The following is a 17,746-nucleotide window of genomic DNA, read 5'->3' as shown; positions in this document are numbered from 1 at the left end:
GAATGTAAAAGAAATGACCTCCAATCTGCCCAAACTGATCCACTGTGACGGAGAAGCTTATTCACCTGTTGCCATTAAATCGTTTTCCATTAAATGAGAAACCACACACACACACACACTTGTAAGTTATACTATGAAAAATAAACAGCGCCGTTCACCGCTGATGCCGGCTGCCCTGCAAAAGATCAGCGCCGCTGCTTTGTGTTGTGACACAATGCATTAAAAATTTTGGTTCAGGATAAAAGAGAATTGATAAAGAAGTTGTCAGAAGCGTCAAACATTAAAGGGTCGACTTTTGAACCAGATTCATCGGCCCGTTAAGTCTGCACGAAGCTTGTTATCCATCTCCTCCTTTCAAAAGCATTTAAATACTGTAAATCACTGGATCTGATAAACACCACTGATATGACAAGTGATTAAACAGCTCGTTGTCGGCATGCGGGATTTAATGTGTGTTGGATCGCTTTGTCATTTTGTTCTTTTTTTTTTTCGTGTGAGCCTTTGCATACTGCATACTGTTAACACTGTGACTGGGCTGTAACCTTTTTTCAAAAACATCTGTCTAGACCCTTGAATACGTATTCAAGCCCTGTCCTTTAAAAAGATTATTATTTTTATTTTTTTTACCTTTCGTCTCTTCTTGGCTCTACCTACCGATCCGTAACACGAGGTTGTTTACTTACACGTTCAGCTAATCTGATGTGACCTGGCCGTTCCATCTTGTGTCGTAACACGGATCACTACAAGGTGAACTGTCTGACAGAAAACAACCCCTGAACAAGTATGACTCTGTCCATCTCTGCTAATGTAAATTCTTCACGTCAAAAAGAGGCTGTTGAAAATCCACACACAAACGAGCCTTTATCAGGTCTTACCCGCAAGTAATTTGTTAGCAAACACATATAACATGTATTGGCTCCTTCTTTATTTAATTTAAATGCTTTTTGGTTTTCTTAGTTTTCTTTGACGAGAAGTTACAGAATATCTCCGTGTTGTATATATTTTCTTGTTTAGGATTTTTTTTTTGCCTGTATTTTCTGATATTTATTAAGGTGGTGACTTCAGCCATTCAATAACCCTGAAAACACCAATACCGCAGAGCCTAATTTAAACGACCTCTGCCCAAAAGATATTAATAAAAATTCAGGTGAACTTGCTGTGAGCGCTGATGTGCATCCAGATTAAATAATGAGTCAAAGCGCAGTTAATCTGAGGAGCAACACTTCAGCATTTAATCTGAATCATAAAGCTCCTTATGGCAATCTTATTTTATCGCTTTGCTAATTAATTTATTCAGTCATACGGCTGAATGGAATCAGTCTCACTGTCCTCGCGCCGTTTTCTTGTGTCACAATGCAGCCGTCTCAACAAAGGACAAATCAAGGCTCCTTCACCGCCGGCTCAGTTTTTGCCTTTTTTCCTCTTTGTCGTCATCCAGGTTGATTTTATGCAATATTCGGAGCGCTTGATTACTCAAGTGGCATTTGGCATTTCATTTCCCTGACTGACAATAACATGTGTCGTTGTGTGGGTGGCATCTATGAAATGGCGTTTTGATTACGAGGGCCAACCTTACTCTCCTGACATTGGGGAAGCTGTCCTTTCTTTCTCGCTGTTGTTTCTCATTGGTTTTCTCTCCTGTCAGCTCTGTGTGATTAGGACACTTTTTGGTTGGGTTCCTTCCAACCTTCAGGTCAACTAAAGTCTGTTTCTCTTCTCTCTTTTGATCTCTTTTTGCTGCCCTTTTTCATTCCCTGTCCCTTAAATTGAGATTCCTCCCTGGGTTTGTCAGACACTTTCAGGCATCGCTGCTCTGCCTGAACCTCGCTGGCACTGCTGCCTCCTCCCCACCATCGAGTCCATGTGCTTCACCATGGGCGGAGCGGCTGATTCGTCCTGATCATGTGACATAATTGGGGATTAAAAACGGTGGAATAAAGTAAATGTACAAAAGTGGAAGCGGCATGATTGGTTATGTATAATGCAGTGTGGGGTCTTAATATTTGCGATGTGGCGTCAGTGGCCGGGCCAGGATTCACTGGAGCGAGGGATTATCAGGATTTTGACTTAATTGGTTTCATATTTGAACAAGTTTCTTGGCCGCACAACTGTCTCACAACAACAAAGGGTCATTTACTGAACTGGAGCAATTTACTGACTAACTCTGCTTCATTATGTCCTTTACTTTCACTACAGCACGCTCTTCTTCGTCTCATTAGCAGTCATTTCTCGCCCTCTTTTCAAACGGCTCATGTAAAATCCTCATTTCCATTATTATGGTTCTTTGCTGGTTTAGATGTGCCTGTAGTGGAGTGTGCTGTAATAGTCTACCAACAGGCTTCCTGACATATCCGTCTCCTCCCCTCTTTCACATCAGTCAAATCTCCTGGGAGAGCCCCGACTCTCAAGTTAACTCCCATTTCCATGGTAACCGAGGCAGACATAGAGAGGTCCAGGTAGCCGTGGCCCAGAGCTACTCAGCTGCAAAGGCACAAATTGTGCATCATCACCGCCGCTGCTACTGCTACCGCTATGCGGGACAGTATGTGGGAAATGGTCGGATGTGGTTATGGTCACTGGACTAATTTGCCCTCAAGTAGAACTGTCATGGGTGGAGTGAACTGTGTGATCTAAATCATACACAATGCATGTATAGAAAGTAATGAAAGGACTCTTTAAAACGTAAAAAAAACCTAAACTTGACAAATTAAAGAGGAATGAACGAGAGCACGTAATATTTGGATTAAGATGGTTTTAGAAAACCCACTGACAAAACTGACAAAACAAATTCTTATAAAATGTAAGGTTGCCAGGAGTTGTAATAATAATAAAAACCATGGCCTGAAGCAAAATCCTGATGTGGCGTCTTAAATAAGACAGCAGCTAAGGAGGAAGCCGGGTGAAGTTATCACAAAGTCGACACGGAGGATGGATAAAGCAACATAATTTGCCACGGTGGAATTGTGTTAATTATTTAAAGCCTGATCCCGATTGTTTCCCAATCTTGGCCGAACATTTGTGCCAGGATAGCAGAGCAGCTTAACAAAGTATGTTAATTAGGAGAGCGCAAACACAAAAGTCAAAAGGGCTTTGCAATGAAACTGAAAAAACGGACTTAAACTAAAATAAATAATTGAACACAGCAAATTAAAAGAAATATGTGTGCTAATGTTAACCCAAGTGAAGCAAGTGTTTTTGTGCCTGTGACTAAATGATAGTGTTCCAACAGCATAAAACGGATTTATGGTTTTGGAAACTGTCACGGGTGGAGTGAACTGTGCGATCTAAATCATAGACAGTGCGTGTACGGAAAGTTATGAATGGACAATTTAAGACTTAAATACTAAACTTTAAAAAAATGAAAGAGGAACGAGAAAGAACCTGTTTGGATTTCAGATGAGTTTTGAAAAACATTCGACATTGAATATTTCTCAGATGATCTTTTACAGCTGACAAAAAATAAGCAGAATCCTTTTGCGGAGTTGTAAATTTGACAGCAGCAAAGGAGGAAGTCAGATAAGATTATCACAGTCTACAAGGGTAGAAGGTTGGGGTGGATGGATGTATTAATAAAACATAGTTCAGCATAGCGGTTTAGTGTTTATTATAATCTTGGCCAAACATTTATTTTCAGTATCAGGAATTTAGAGAGACTTGAACACAGTATGTTTTTAAAAAAGTATGGGTATACTTGTAAAGCGCTTTTCAACTACAAAAGTCACAAAGTATTTCACCATAAAACTGAATAAAATGGATAAAAACAATAAATAAATGGAATTACGTACAAGAAAAACATTCAAATTTTGATAATTTACCTAAACAAACCTAAGTGATAGTGCTGTAACATGATAAAAATAATTCGTGGTTAGTCACAAAGACTCCAGAGAGGACCGGTGGTTTATAATTGTTGGATAAATGTTGACGGAAAAGCTGATGTGTAACATGGGACAACGAGAAGCACAACTGAAGGATAAATGGGGGAAAAATAAACCTCATACACCTGAGCAGAAAATAAACACATCAGCAGGGCTGCCTCTTATCAGTGGCTGTGATTGAAGCCCACCCGCCTGGACGCTGGCCTGCCAGAGGCATTTAAGTGTCAGTGTGAGTTGGGGTTGATCCAACACTGCCAATCCCCTGAATGCTTGTTCAGCACCCCGCTGCTCCCCCCCCTGCCCCCCCTCCCAACTAATATTATCTCCCAGTGTCTACCCACCTACACGGTGAATAAACAGCCCAAAATAAGTCCTGCAAAAGGATTCTGGATTATCCAACAAGGATTAGACCACAACAAACCAAACAGGGGCAGCCACAAGTGCAACACTTGACGTCGTTAAACCCTGGAAGCACCTTGAGTCGCCTTTTAATTGCATGTGTTGAAACTCCAGCAGCGCCCGTGGCTGGTGAGGATGTTACTGATGCAGAGATTAAAGAAAAATCTTTTCTAAACTGAATCGATCATTTCACGTTTAGGGTGAAACTACCCCTATCCTTCTTCCTGCCTCCTGTATTGGGTTTTCCTGAAGCCATAAATGCAAATGGGGCCAGTGGAGTGGAGCAGAGCTGCTGTGAGCAAATGGCAACTACTGCAGCTGGTTACAGCCGGAGGAGCTGTCAATCAAGGGCAACAACAAACCCCAAAATATACCCCTCTTTAAGCCGGAGATGCCCTCAGTGGGACAGTAATTACCACCAGTTAGAGGAAGTAAAATTAGCTCTTGAAAACCGACTAATATGTGTTTTTCTAGAGGATCGTTGGCAGTTTATATATTCACTCTTCTTTCAGTAGTTTTTTTGGAGATGCCATCTAATGGGAGCGAAGGGTAACTGCTTTGGCATTAAAAGTGAACTTCATCTATTTTGAAAATATCAATATAATATAAAAAATAATAAGGGGAGGTAGACACTGATCAGAAAAACAAATGCTTAAAGAGTTTGACAAGATACTACACAATAAGCAAATAATGTGGTAATGTTTTCAGTTAGTCGACCACCAGCTGCTTCTGCAGCTGTTTGATGCTATTAGCTGTGCTACTGACATGGATGGTGACAATACAGTCAGAATCAGCAGAAATCATTTAGGTTAAATCATGAAGCCAATGAATGACAGGATATAGTAAAACCATCTATCCTAATTATAATCAATAAATCTAAGCTTTTTGTCATTGTTATGTTTTAAAATTCAGTTATATTTTACTAGTTAATCCCAGGAGAAATCAACAACTTCAAAAATAACAATCGAATTAATCAATTGAAAAAATAGTGGCACAGCTAGTTTGTATATTGATGATGAAATGAAACGAAGCCAAAGTCTTATGGTAATAACCTGAATAAGCTCCTCCCGTTTTTTGGGACCTGGAGTTAATCTGATAAAAGGGTTGATGTGATAGTCCCTGCTTTTCAACATCTGTGAGTCCACAGCGTTAGCCTGAAGGATTTGTCTGTTAATGACATGATCAAGCGCCTTAACTCTGTCCAACTTTGGAGTGTGTTCCAATCATCTTTCCAAATCAAAAACCTGAGCTCACTGGGGTCCTTTGTGTTTATTTGGTTTCAGTCTTAATTCGCTCACGTTGACCTGAAAAACACCTGCCGCATCCCAATCCACAGTTTGTTGTGTCTTCCAGTTGCCTTCCCTGCAGCGCTACCCAACTGCATCTGTTAAAGCAGCATAACATACAATTAAAGTCCCTTAATAGCTCATGATGTGGGGGATAATTATAACACACGCGGAATGCTAATTATATCAATGATCTTCCCTCTCCATCGTCCTACTAAAACCAATGTCATTCGGCTGCTACTTATGGACGTGCAGAGTGGCCCACTTTCTGCACAGCCGACATGAAGGCAGAGAGAGGCCTGCCTCGCCTGAAGAGCATTCATAACCTAACAATGTTCATTTCAGGAAACTGCTGCACCGACTTTGTTTTGGTTGTTCTGAGATTAAAGTGTCTCTCTGATGCATCAGCACTTTTCCATATGGAGTAAATCAGTGAAAAATGATTGAAACACGGTTGTCGCCTAAACACTAATGGTGACAGAAATTACTTCCAGTAATATTTCTCTCAATTACTTCAGTATTGCACCGGAGAATTATAAACATCCAGTGAACAGAGCAGCATCAGGATTCTAACATGAACCTTAGAAATAAACCGCAGGTCTGTTGTGTCTAATGTTTAGTTATGAACGCACATAAATATGAATAGATGTGTTAACTTCAACAGAGTTTCAACTTGTGTACACACAACATATGTGTACACACATGATATATCCAAGATACGGAGAAATGTTACAATATAAAAATGCAACTACAAGTATCTCAAACTGCGTTGTTGGTTGGTTTTTTACAGAAGTGTAAAGAAATCTAATTTGTTTTTAAACATGAGGCATTTTGGGCACTTGTACGCATCAAAGAAAAGCTGTGAAATGGGTTGTGATGAACCTGTGAATAAACATCTTCATCTCCATTAGGGATACAGTGAGCTTGAGCAATGATAAATGTAAAGGTTACCAAGCTAAAATGACCATCTTCCAAGAGGAAACAGGCTTAAAATAAAGTTTGCTTCAGGAAATCGACTTCAAATTTTCTTAAATTACAAACACAGAATGTGAGGAAATAACGTGCCTCAAATAGGCAGGAATAGGAATTAATACTTTCATCAAGAGTCAGTGGAAGTGACCTCGAGTGCTCCCTCGTCTCCCATCTTAAAATGTTTTACAGTAACTCTGGGCTGTAAAATACAAGCCTGCTTCCACTGGCTGTGTCCTAGAATCTGCTTCCAGCATATCACTGTTTTAGAGGGATTATAAACCACTATGACATGTTACATAAACCATTCTGTAATCGGTATCTCTGTGATTTAAGGGATTCTGTAGCAGCCATTATTGCAGCACAACAATATTCCCTCCTCCAGTAAAGCAACAGGAGAGACACCCCGGGAAGAAAATCAATTCTCCTCTCGGACTTTCCTGCGCCTGAAGTCACGCAGCGCCGCTCATATCACAATATTCACTTGATCCTCACTGCTGGTGACTTCTCCTTATCGCTGATCATTGGCTGTGAGATACGCTTTAAGAGAGACTCGCGAGTGTTTATTACATCAACTGGAAGATTATAAATCTCAACTGAACTCATAGATCAGAGGATCTGTGCATCCATCTTGCTTTGATAGGAGGTTCTCGCTCATCAGTCATCTCCCAGGGATTTCCTGATCACAAGCAAATAGGCTCAAAAAAAAAAATCTCAAAACGAACCCTGAAAGATTCAGATCTGTCAAACCGCGAAGATGAAAGGATGGAAAACAGATACACTGTGTAATCAATAAGAACTCTTTGCAAACTTGTGATAGATAAGACAAACTGGGTTTATTAAAGATACGTCTCTGAAGGTCTCACAGTGAAAATATTAGCAGCTACTTACTTTGTAGTTATGATTTTGAGCTGCTGCTTATTGTGTGTGATTTGTGTCTTAGTTGTAGCTGGAAGTAATCCACATATTTATTAAAACAAACTGTCATTAGCAAATGCAACGGCACAGTTTTTACTAAACGGCATCATCAGCATGTTAACTTGCTCACAAGGACGGTGCTAACACACTGATGCTTAGAAGGTCAATAAAGGCGTGGACACAGCAAACAATCAAACAACTACCAGCAGTGAAGGCCGACTACAGAGTCTCCTCACGTCAAGTTTTGCCTGCGCCTAAGAGTTACACTTGAACACACCACAAAAACGGCATCAAATGATCAGCTATTCACTGTAGATGAACTGAGAAGATATTTGTGTATTTGAATGTTGAGATGAGATGAAGATGATAAATTAGAAGTGCGTTCTGTGTGCCCTTTGAACTACCTGGTTGGTTTACTTCCGCTTTTCTTTCTTTATTTTTCTTTTTTTTTTGTGACTGCTTTGCTCAGTTAACAGTCATGTGTTCAGCATAAAATTCTGAAAAGCTGCTAACAGGACACACATAACAGCCGCCTGACCCCAGCTGATGGCTGACATTCAGTCTGGTTTGTTGCGGCCACCTTTGCCTGTCTATAAATCTCACTTTAGCTTGTTAGCATGCTAATTAGCCCTGGTCATTACTTACAACTTAAACTCACACAGTGTGCTGACAATATTTCACCATACGGCTTATCCCGAGAGCGCCCTGTACTTTTTAGACCAGTCTAATAGTTGAAAATTTATGAAAAACGCAAATGTTGACATCGTCGTGGTTTGGCAGATACAAGGGGCAGCGAAGATTTCATCGCTGATCATCCTATAGTCATGTTGTGGAGATGTTCTGGACCAGTTGATAAACTCAGACTGCTTATGAGTAGCTTCTTATCAATAATCAGTGTTCAGGAAGGTTTTGACCTAAATAACTCCAGTTTCCATCTCCAACATACAATTGGACCCATTTGCGCGTGCAGTGCACACAGTGTTGTTGAGGCACAGTGAGATAACAGGAAGGAAGGGTGGGTTTCTTTTCCTGTGCCGTTATTTGTTGATGTATCTTTTATCTTTTGGGAGGCATCTCGTCCAGCGCCGTCTCCTCCCTCAACGGGAATTCATGGGACCTGCCCCGGAAGGCGTGCATGAGATTTCTGCAGCGTTGTGTTACTGGATTGTGGAGCGGGAGATAATTGCCATGGTGACCCTTGGATGTAATGGATTGCTTTTTAAAGATTTTTGTGTTTGTGGGTTCAGCAAAGTGTGTTGCTCAATCCCAAAGGGTGCTGGTACAGACAGATAGGAATCACGCTCATGGTTTATGTCGCCAGCCCTGTGTTACTTTCTTTGCTTTTGTCTCTCTTAGTGTCTCAGTGTCTGTCTGTATTATTTGTAACGGTGTTTTTTCACTCTCATGCTCCTCTTTTATATTGTGCATGATAAAGCCTCTGAAACTCACTTGAGTCAAAGAACTGATGCGTCCTATAGGTGAGATAAACAGGTGTTATGCTTTTTAGATGCTAGTTGCTTATGAAGTCTGACATTACAATGTGACATTGTACTTGATATATGACACATTGTGCTGTTTTTATTATTAGTTTTCTTTGAGGATTTTACGTGTTTACAATTTAAACAATGGAGCATAGGTCACGACCCCTAGGGGTCTGCGGAGGTACTGCAAAATATTTGGTTGATTGGACATTTTTTATATATATATATGTATATTTTTCTTTAAACATAGTAAGAGTAGACTAAGTAAGAGGGTAAAGCTTCAAAATCAATCACCTGTGATTGGTCCAAAAATGCATTTCCATTGTCCATGTCTCCCTGTGATTCTCTTTTTTTTATTTTCTTTTTAAAAGTCTGACACTTCCACGAGTACATCTCCTAAAACTCCAACTCAAGACGCAGCCCCAATTGATCCCATTCAACCCACAGAGGTTTGGTTAACGCATTCAGTCAAAGTTCACCAAATCCGCTGAATCTGTCTGCTTCCCATCGCAGTGCAGCGACTTCAGAGAAGTGTAAATTCTCAAACGGCGTAGGCCACAGTGTAGGCTCTGCAGAGATTTAAAGCAGAAGTATAAACCAAGCTTTACATGCTAAGATCCAGAAACACAACAGTTTCCTGTGGAGTGATTTCTAAGCGAAGAGGATAAACTCCCTTCAAACGGGAAGAAGCCTCAGAGGAAGAAGCAGACTCAGAGTGAGCGGCCATCTGCCTCAACAGGTTGGGGTGAGAGGTGAGTGGAGAGAGGGAAGAGGTTGAGAAACAATGCAGAACACGCAGCGTGCAGCTTGGTGAGGCCACTAACAGCAGATCAGAAACCTGCAGCTGAGGAGTCAGAGATACCTGCAGAAAGATACAGGAGGGAGAAAGCACAAGGCTGATGACGTGCATGGGGAGTGGAAGAGAGAAGCGTATTGGAGATGATCCCTTGTGCATCATGGGAGGTCTCCCAGCAGCCTGAGTGGGTCGAGGTCACCTGAGGCAGCCTTATCAAAAAGGAAAGTTTTAGGCCTAACCTTAAAAGTAATTTCACAAAAACATTGGAACCGCTTGAAAACGTTTCCCTTCAGTGGCAGAAGTTTTTTTGCTGTAAAGTAAAAAGTAAAAAAGTTATATAATAGTGAATTAGTGATGTAGAACAGCTCTGTTAGTTGTTTTCTAAATTGTCACGTGTGTGTTGAAGCTAACCAAATGCTACTAACTGCTAATTGACATTTTGTAAATGTCAATTTTGACTAAATGTAATTATTGAGATAAAGTCACAATTATGAGGCTTCGGCATTCATTTGTTAGTCCCCTGAGTGGCCTAATGTGTTCAGAACGTTATGTGCAAATTACGGCACGTTAATTAGTTTATGCAGCCAAAAGCATTTTGTTTGTTTGTCGTTGTTTTGACCTTAATTTGTGCGTTCCCTGGATCTTATTTTAAAAGACAAGTGAGTCAGCGTTAAACCCACACTCTGTACATACATGTACTGTATGAGAGCATGAAACTGTAAATATATATAAAATGGAAACATCATTTACTCAAGTTGATCGTACAAATATTAAACATTCTGTTCTTTTAAACTTGAAAATACGGAAACAAAAGAATAATATGAAAGAAATGTTGATTTGGACTTGTACTAATTTACTTTGTGAACAATTTTAATTAATTCATCCATTTTTATCTGCTTATCTGTAGTCAGGTCATGGCGCTAACAGGCTAATTGTATTTCCAACGTCCCCAGAAACACATTCTTGTGTTGTATAATCTCTCCAGCAAAATCTGTGTCTACACCAAGGTCTCCTCTTGGGTGCAAGGAAAGGATTCAGCGACTCTACTTCATGCCTCCCCCAGATGTTGCCCCAGTATGGATGGATGGCAAGACTTGGTTGTGAATGTCTCGGTTTCAACATGACAACGTCAATCTAAACAATCAAATATTAGGAAATAATCACCAATGCTACATTTATAACTGTTTGCTTTGTACAGTTTGTTGCATAAGTGGTAGATGAGCTGCATGTCACTGAGTGCTGTTCACACACTGAGACAGACAGAAGCCAAAAATGTAAAACAAAAATCTAATATTCAAGACAGACTCAATAAAAAAAAAAACAACAAAAAACATAAAATATGCATTAGAAGAGATTGATGTTTGTCCTATTCCTCTAGCTGTTTATACCCCTGTCTTGCTTTCTCCTCCATGTCTGCTCCATCACCACACACATCATAACTCAAACCCATTTCATCTTAACTAATACATCAGAGCCCAATCTCTCACTGAGAGAGCAATTCACCACCAATGCATATAGTGTGCCGCGCGTTGACCTTAAAACCAATCACTTCGGTGGCGTGTGTCTGCCTGCCTCTGCTGCTGTTAATCTCACATGTTTTAAAATGTGTAATTTCCATGCTGAGGAGAAGGCAGAGATATGTCTGACCTCTGACTGACACAAACGCACCGCAAACGCACCACTGTCACCTTCTGATTGCTTTTCTCAAACAAAGAGAAGGTGGCAGTTTTTTTATCCCTCTCTCCTCTGCATAGGAAAATTTACACAGAGAAATGACACGCACACGTTTGTTTCTTGTCACCTGCATTCAGGGTGTAATTCTGTGTTCACTAATCCAGTACCTGGTACGTCTGTGTGGATTCCTGTGGACGTTGCTTGCCTTACACTGCCATGGGCTGATACTGAGATATGCCGCCAATAGTGAGACTTGCCTCAAGGTTGTCAAACTTTCCTGAAGTGTCCTAGAAAATTTGTTTATATAATTCCTTTTATGAATTTATTTCACTGCAACTGAAGTGCCACATCTAGTAACAGAAGCAGAATATTTGGCAGACATATCAGTTAAAGCAGACATATGCCTGAACATAACCACAAGAGACTGTAACCTTGCAAGAAGATGTTACACTGCGTACACCAATGAAAATAAAATCATCAAAAACAACAGCCTTACTGATATATTACATATTAAGCTGTGGAAATATAAGCATTTTCTCATTATGTTAAAAGCAAACATAATCCAGTCTGCATTACTTTCTGTTGTAAACGAGTTATGAGAAATCTCATCTCTAGGAGACAGCTTTGAGTTGTTGGATTTCAGATATGTCACAGTAGAATAATGTCTGTGTCTTTCTCTGTGTGCGTCCTCCTGCAGCTGTAATGTTGGTTGAGAGGCTGTAATTAGTCTTTTTATGGATGAAGACACTTGATGTGGCCTCTTTCATTCATTTTCTTATTTGACTGAATGCACAACAACAACAACAACAACAACAACAACAAAAAGGTTTAAAGCTGCAGTATCAGAGAAGGTGTCTATATTCATGCTCTTGTTATAAGTGTCCATTTTTGGGGGGCAAAATGTCTTTGTACGAAACACTGAATTTACCCGTGCTGCTGTTTGTGACTGGACTGTAGATGAGCGGTGACATCCCTGCGTACGAGAGTAGAAAGAAAGGTGAATGTAGAGTTTGAAAAATCAATAAAAATTCTTTTCATGACCTCCTGAAATCCTCTAATCACAGCCTTGGAGTCATCAAACCCAGACTGTGACTCATTGTTCAGTACTTTATTTGTTTACTTGAATTAAGACAGATGAGATGAAAGTGTAGATGAATTGGATAAATTAGCGGCTCATTGAAGTTACATTGTTTTTTTTGTTTTTTTTTTGTTTTTTTTTGTTTTTTTTTTTTTTGTTTGTTTTTTTTTGTCTGCATTTGTCTGCATAGTTGGACACCACAGGGTGTCAACATTATATGAGGTTGATGCAGTTATATTCTTGCAGTTGAAAGCTTTATTACTTCAGTGCGTGAGTGTGACCATCACCAGCCCTCCCTGAGAACTGTCCTGTTGATCTTTATTGAGTGTAGTGACCTTGTGTGGCAGGGAGGGCAGTGCTACACCTCAGTGGATAGAGGGGGGGAACAAAGGAAAGAAAAGATGTAGAAGGATGGACAGTGGAGGAGATACATGTGGTGCTAGTAGGAACTAGTGGAGTGCAGGGTTCTGTGCTTCCCAGTCACCTCACTCAAGTATGACTGGGTACAGTCATCTCTGGAGAGATGAGAGAGTCCAGGGGGGGGTAAGGGCGTCCCAATGGAAGGAGAGAAGTCTGCCATAGGGCACGTAGTGATAGAGTGAAAACAATAATCCAGCCCTTAATAGCCGGGACTCATCAATTCTTTTTGATGTGATCCAGCACGGGCTGGCAGGTGACAACACACATGCATGTGGGCATTCCCTAAATATGAGTGAGACCCTTATCAGGGCCCAGAGTCAGGTCAGAAGCCCCAGCGCCCGAGAGCCTCCACCCCAGTGTGGGGCGCATGAGTGACAGGACCAGAGAACCACCGTAGCCACGGGGCAAGCCACACCCCAGCGCAGATGGCGAGCGATGACCAACACCCCCAGACCAACCAAGCGAGCACAAGTCGGTGCAGGCCAGAGCAGCCCCCCATACCCCCCACACCCCCCAGCCACCGCAGCCCGTCCCCCCACCGCCGCCAACACCCCCCCCAAAGACCCCACCCCCCGCCCGCAGGGCAGCCATGGACACCTCTCCAGCCGAGAGGACTCCCCCAGGAGCCCAGCAAAGCCCCCGCAGACGGGCACCGGCCCAGCGCCCAACCAGGGACGGGCCATCCGAGCAGGGGGGCCAGGGAGCCGGCCCCATGCCCCTGGCGCACCCGGGCCAGGGAGACCACGGGAAGAGAGAACCCCCATCCGCCAGGGAGAGTTACATTGTTAATGGCGCATGATGGAGCCTGAATGCGTATAAACCTGGATTTGTCGTAATCTTAATTATTTGACAAGCGTGTGTTCTTGGTGTTGACAACCTTAAATAATCCAGCTGGTTGGGATCTGACCGTTAAAATCATCTTATGTTTTCTCCACATCAACAGGGAGAACACGTGTCAGCGTTCATTTGCCACTTAATTTATTATTGTATCATTGTGCAGCAATTATTATGCATTTAATTGTACATTAAACCCTTTCTAATGACTCCAAATACGACAGGACAATTAATCTTTAATAATGATTCTGTAACAAATTCAGAGAGAATTAAATTAAGAAGAATTAAGAAGAATTAAATAGACTTACTTTAAATTTAGTTATGACCTCCACAGGCAGACAAATATAACATTTAGGAGGTCCTCTTTATATTTTGATTCAAAAAATCCAGGGGAGAAAAAAAAAGACCTCTAATTACAAGAGAACCTCAGAGGATGCTGAGAATGTCAGCTGCAGTGTTGATGCTGAAGCTGAACTTCCTCTGAGGTTTGCTGGTTCAAGTCCAGGCTGTACGCTGTTGATGTACAGCACAGCACTGCAAATACACTGAGGAAAACAGAGAGGCTGCGTGACATTTATTGGATGCAGTCAGGCTGAGCTTGCACTGTATAACCTTGGGTCCAATTTTCTCTGCACTCGCAGTAATATTTCACTTCTTTTCCCGTCTTACGTCTTATAGCGGCGCATGAAGCTCGGGCCGCTCCTTCTCTTTGCTTTGGCCGGCTCGGATTTTAACAACACTCTTAAGCTGGAGAGCTGCGGAGCTCACGCTGAGAAGATGGTGATATTAATACTAAAAATGTACTGAGAAAGAGAAGAATTACATGCAGACAGTGTTGACAGTGACGCATAATTGAGGTCTAATAGGCGCAGGATTCAGGAAGTTGCATAATAGAATTAGGCTGATAATGGCTGCACTTTCACCATTCTTCTGTACTGTAGAAAAAGCACTCCTTGTGTCGTGCACAGTGCACAATGTGCTTCAAATAATGACCAGCTGCCATTATTGTCGATCCGTACTTCCATTTAACTCTCACTTAAAGGAAAATCCTGCAGCCCTACCAACATACAAAGCTCCACTCTTCTTCGGTTTCCATTTGTCTCCGTCTTATTGTTATAAACCTCCATCTCACACACTCTGCCTCCTGTCTTTATCAAAAATGTAGCTGGTACTTGGGAGTTCCAACTGTTCTTAACTTTGGAACTGTTTCTGCCAAAATATAGCAGGTGCAGCACTTCTCAACAAGCTGTCACAGGGATGGATGATGCAAAACTTCTTTGAACTGATGTACGCAGGTGTCCTAACAAAACACAGAGCAGAGGACTTGGTGGTAATGTTTACCTGGGCTGCTAATAAAATTTTACCATCGACACAATGAGTGGTGTGGAGATTTTTGGCCCGTTTCTACTCTCCGGCAACACTCAAGCTTTATTATTGATGGAGCAGCAGGTATCACAGTATCACAGCCCTGTGCATTATTTATTTACACCGAAAATTGTGGCGTAACAACACACTACTACCGAACTTAAATCAGAGGTAATGCAGCGAAGGACGGAGCTTGTGGTAGAAATGGAAATCTGACATTTTCTGTAATAAAGTACGAGGCTTCTCTCCACATTAGATAACTCAGCAACTCTCTGGAAAAGTTCAGATGTGATCTCGGTTCGATTTTATGATGTTGAGTCTCACTCTCACTGACAGTGTCTCGGGCTGATTACTTTGATATTCATCCGTCTTCTTTCAGGGTTCCTACAGCTCAAGGCAAGATAAACCTAAGACTTTTTTAATGCTACACCAAATTACATTTAAGACCAATCAACACAAATGGAAATTTTTATTTGAACATACAACATGACTTTTTATTCCATTGATACTATAAATCCCAGACTGCATTGCAACAGTTGCCTCGGCTCAACGTAGAGTAGTAGAGCAGCTTCTGAAGCTCAGTCCGTACAGTTAACCCATAAAAGCTCAAACCACGACCATTACAGCACCAGATACTACATATTTCAATATGTCCAAGGAGATTCTTACACAAAGACGTAGCGACGCTGTACCAGTTAGCAGACAACAGGCTAATCGGTTAGCCTACTCTTCCACTGTAGCCCACACAGCAAACAGAAAACTAAGCTAAAATATAAATGACAACACCGCTACAGCTAAACACCAGTCGGTTAACACATAACATGCAGACACGTCGAAAAAGTCCATCAGCCAAATAATAGCAGCATGTTTAACAGGGCCTCGGCATGCTAACTTAGCAGTGTGGTTACCCCCTCTCTCCACCGTACAGTCACCACCACGGCACGTTAGCCTCGCTAGTCTCACTTTATTCAGGCAGACAATTTTCATTAAATTTACACTTTCCCATGCGAGCATGCGGTCCAGCTGCTACATGAACAACGTGCATCATCAGTCACGGCCGCAAACACATCACTGTGCTGTTGGTTACGTGACGTTACTGCTATTTGAAAATTATTTCAAAAAATAAAGGTCGCCTATTATTTTTAGATTTGAGACCAATTACAGTCCTAACACCTTACTTTACATGTGTTGAAATTTTCGAGACTTTTGAAACATTGATTTAGGAGATTTTAATGCCAATTAAGGCATTATTTTTGGATTAATGAATTCAGTGCCTTTTAAGACTTTTTATGGATCTGTGGGAGCCATGTCTTGTGCATGAGTTCCTCAACTGACACACAAATACTTTGTTACCTGCATATGTGTAGCCTATGTGTAGTGGAGAGAGCTATTCTTTATTATAATATTGTATTGTACAGTGGATATACATGTATATATGCTTAATTTTAGACCAATATTTTATTTATTAACGTACACACACTCTGTTATTATGACCTTGGGCCTTCAGTTTGAGAAATCAGGAAGTGATCAAAGCGGCAGAAATGCTGTCGTAGTAAATAATTTTACCCAGTCATTTGCCCTGTAGCTTCAAACCTGCCAAAGATCCCAAAAGAAGAAAAAAGAGCAGCAATTTCAGCTTTAATTCTCTTAGTTCTCTTGACAAGAACTGAGATACTGTGCTGTGAACCGAGCAGGGAGCTTTTTCTGAGTGTCTGAAATGTTTGGTAAGAGAAACAGGAGCTGGAAAAGTATCCCATCCAGTTAGATTTAAAGCAGCTTTTCAAAAAGTGCTACATCTGCCTCATTTCACGTCATAACCTGATTTTTCCACTTGCTTTGTTTTTGTTTTTTGGGGGGATAGTAATGACGTAGGATGGCTCCTACGTGCTGCGGCCACTTCCTGCTCAGGTCCACGGGTTTAGCCGTCAGGCAGCTGTCCATTGTGCAGGCTATGAGAGCTGATATATTGTGAATTAGGGTCCGGTCGGAGGGTTGATCTGTTTAAACTACAAGGCAGGACAAACAGTGTAATCCACAGCATCGTTACATCACCCTCCGTCAACATCTCCCCCCACCTCACCCATTCATCCATATTTCCAAGGTCAGTTAGGTAACATCCTGGCTGATAATTTGAGAGATTGAAGTTCCTGCGGGGATGATGGAGGATGATTAATGGATTGCAGATTTATCGGTGATGCCACTGGGTAACAGGAGGTTAAGTTGAGCTGCACCCACAGACGTGAGCAATATGGAGGAATCTGGTTGGATGGATTCTCGCCAGTTTTTTGTCCTGAACTTTTTGTTTTGCTTTCTCGCTGAACTATTGATCATAACTGAATAATCACCATTCAACACACACACACCTCTTCACAACTACACAGTCAGGCACAGCAAAGTGAAAATCTTTCACTTACTGGCCACAAAATTGTCTTTTTTTGTTAGTCCAATCGACGCATGGAAACGCAGTCATTCAAAGCAACCAAGTGAAGGAAATCCAGCCGTTAAAATAAAAGTGTCACTCCATTGTGTGAAGCGTCCTCCTTCATTTGTGCTTCTTCTTGTGCTTCTTTCAGTTCGTTACCTGCTAAAGAACAACGTGAGTCCAGACCTCTGCAATGAAGATGGTCTCACGGCCCTGCATCAGGTAAGAT

General features: G+C 41.4%; 1 protein-coding gene across 4 annotated transcripts in view; it reads left to right on the top strand.

Moving 5' to 3' along the window:
- Window positions 1-17,746, top strand: part of ppp1r16b (protein phosphatase 1, regulatory subunit 16B) — an 80,724-nt gene that overhangs the window by 34,698 nt on the left and 28,280 nt on the right. For all 4 annotated transcript variants that reach the window (XM_047583045.1, XM_047583048.1, XM_047583046.1 and 1 more), the window contains exon 3: window positions 17,669-17,739. In XM_047583045.1, coding sequence (XP_047439001.1) covers window positions 17,669-17,739 — 71 coding nt within the window. The remainder of the gene's footprint in view (window positions 1-17,668; window positions 17,740-17,746) is intronic.

This window comes from Mugil cephalus, chromosome 4, assembly GCF_022458985.1.
Source record: "Mugil cephalus isolate CIBA_MC_2020 chromosome 4, CIBA_Mcephalus_1.1, whole genome shotgun sequence".
In the NCBI taxonomy this organism is placed as follows: Eukaryota; Metazoa; Chordata; class Actinopteri; order Mugiliformes; family Mugilidae; genus Mugil; species Mugil cephalus.
Note: the sequence above shows the minus strand (reverse complement) of the source record. Positions and strands in the feature narration are given on the sequence as shown.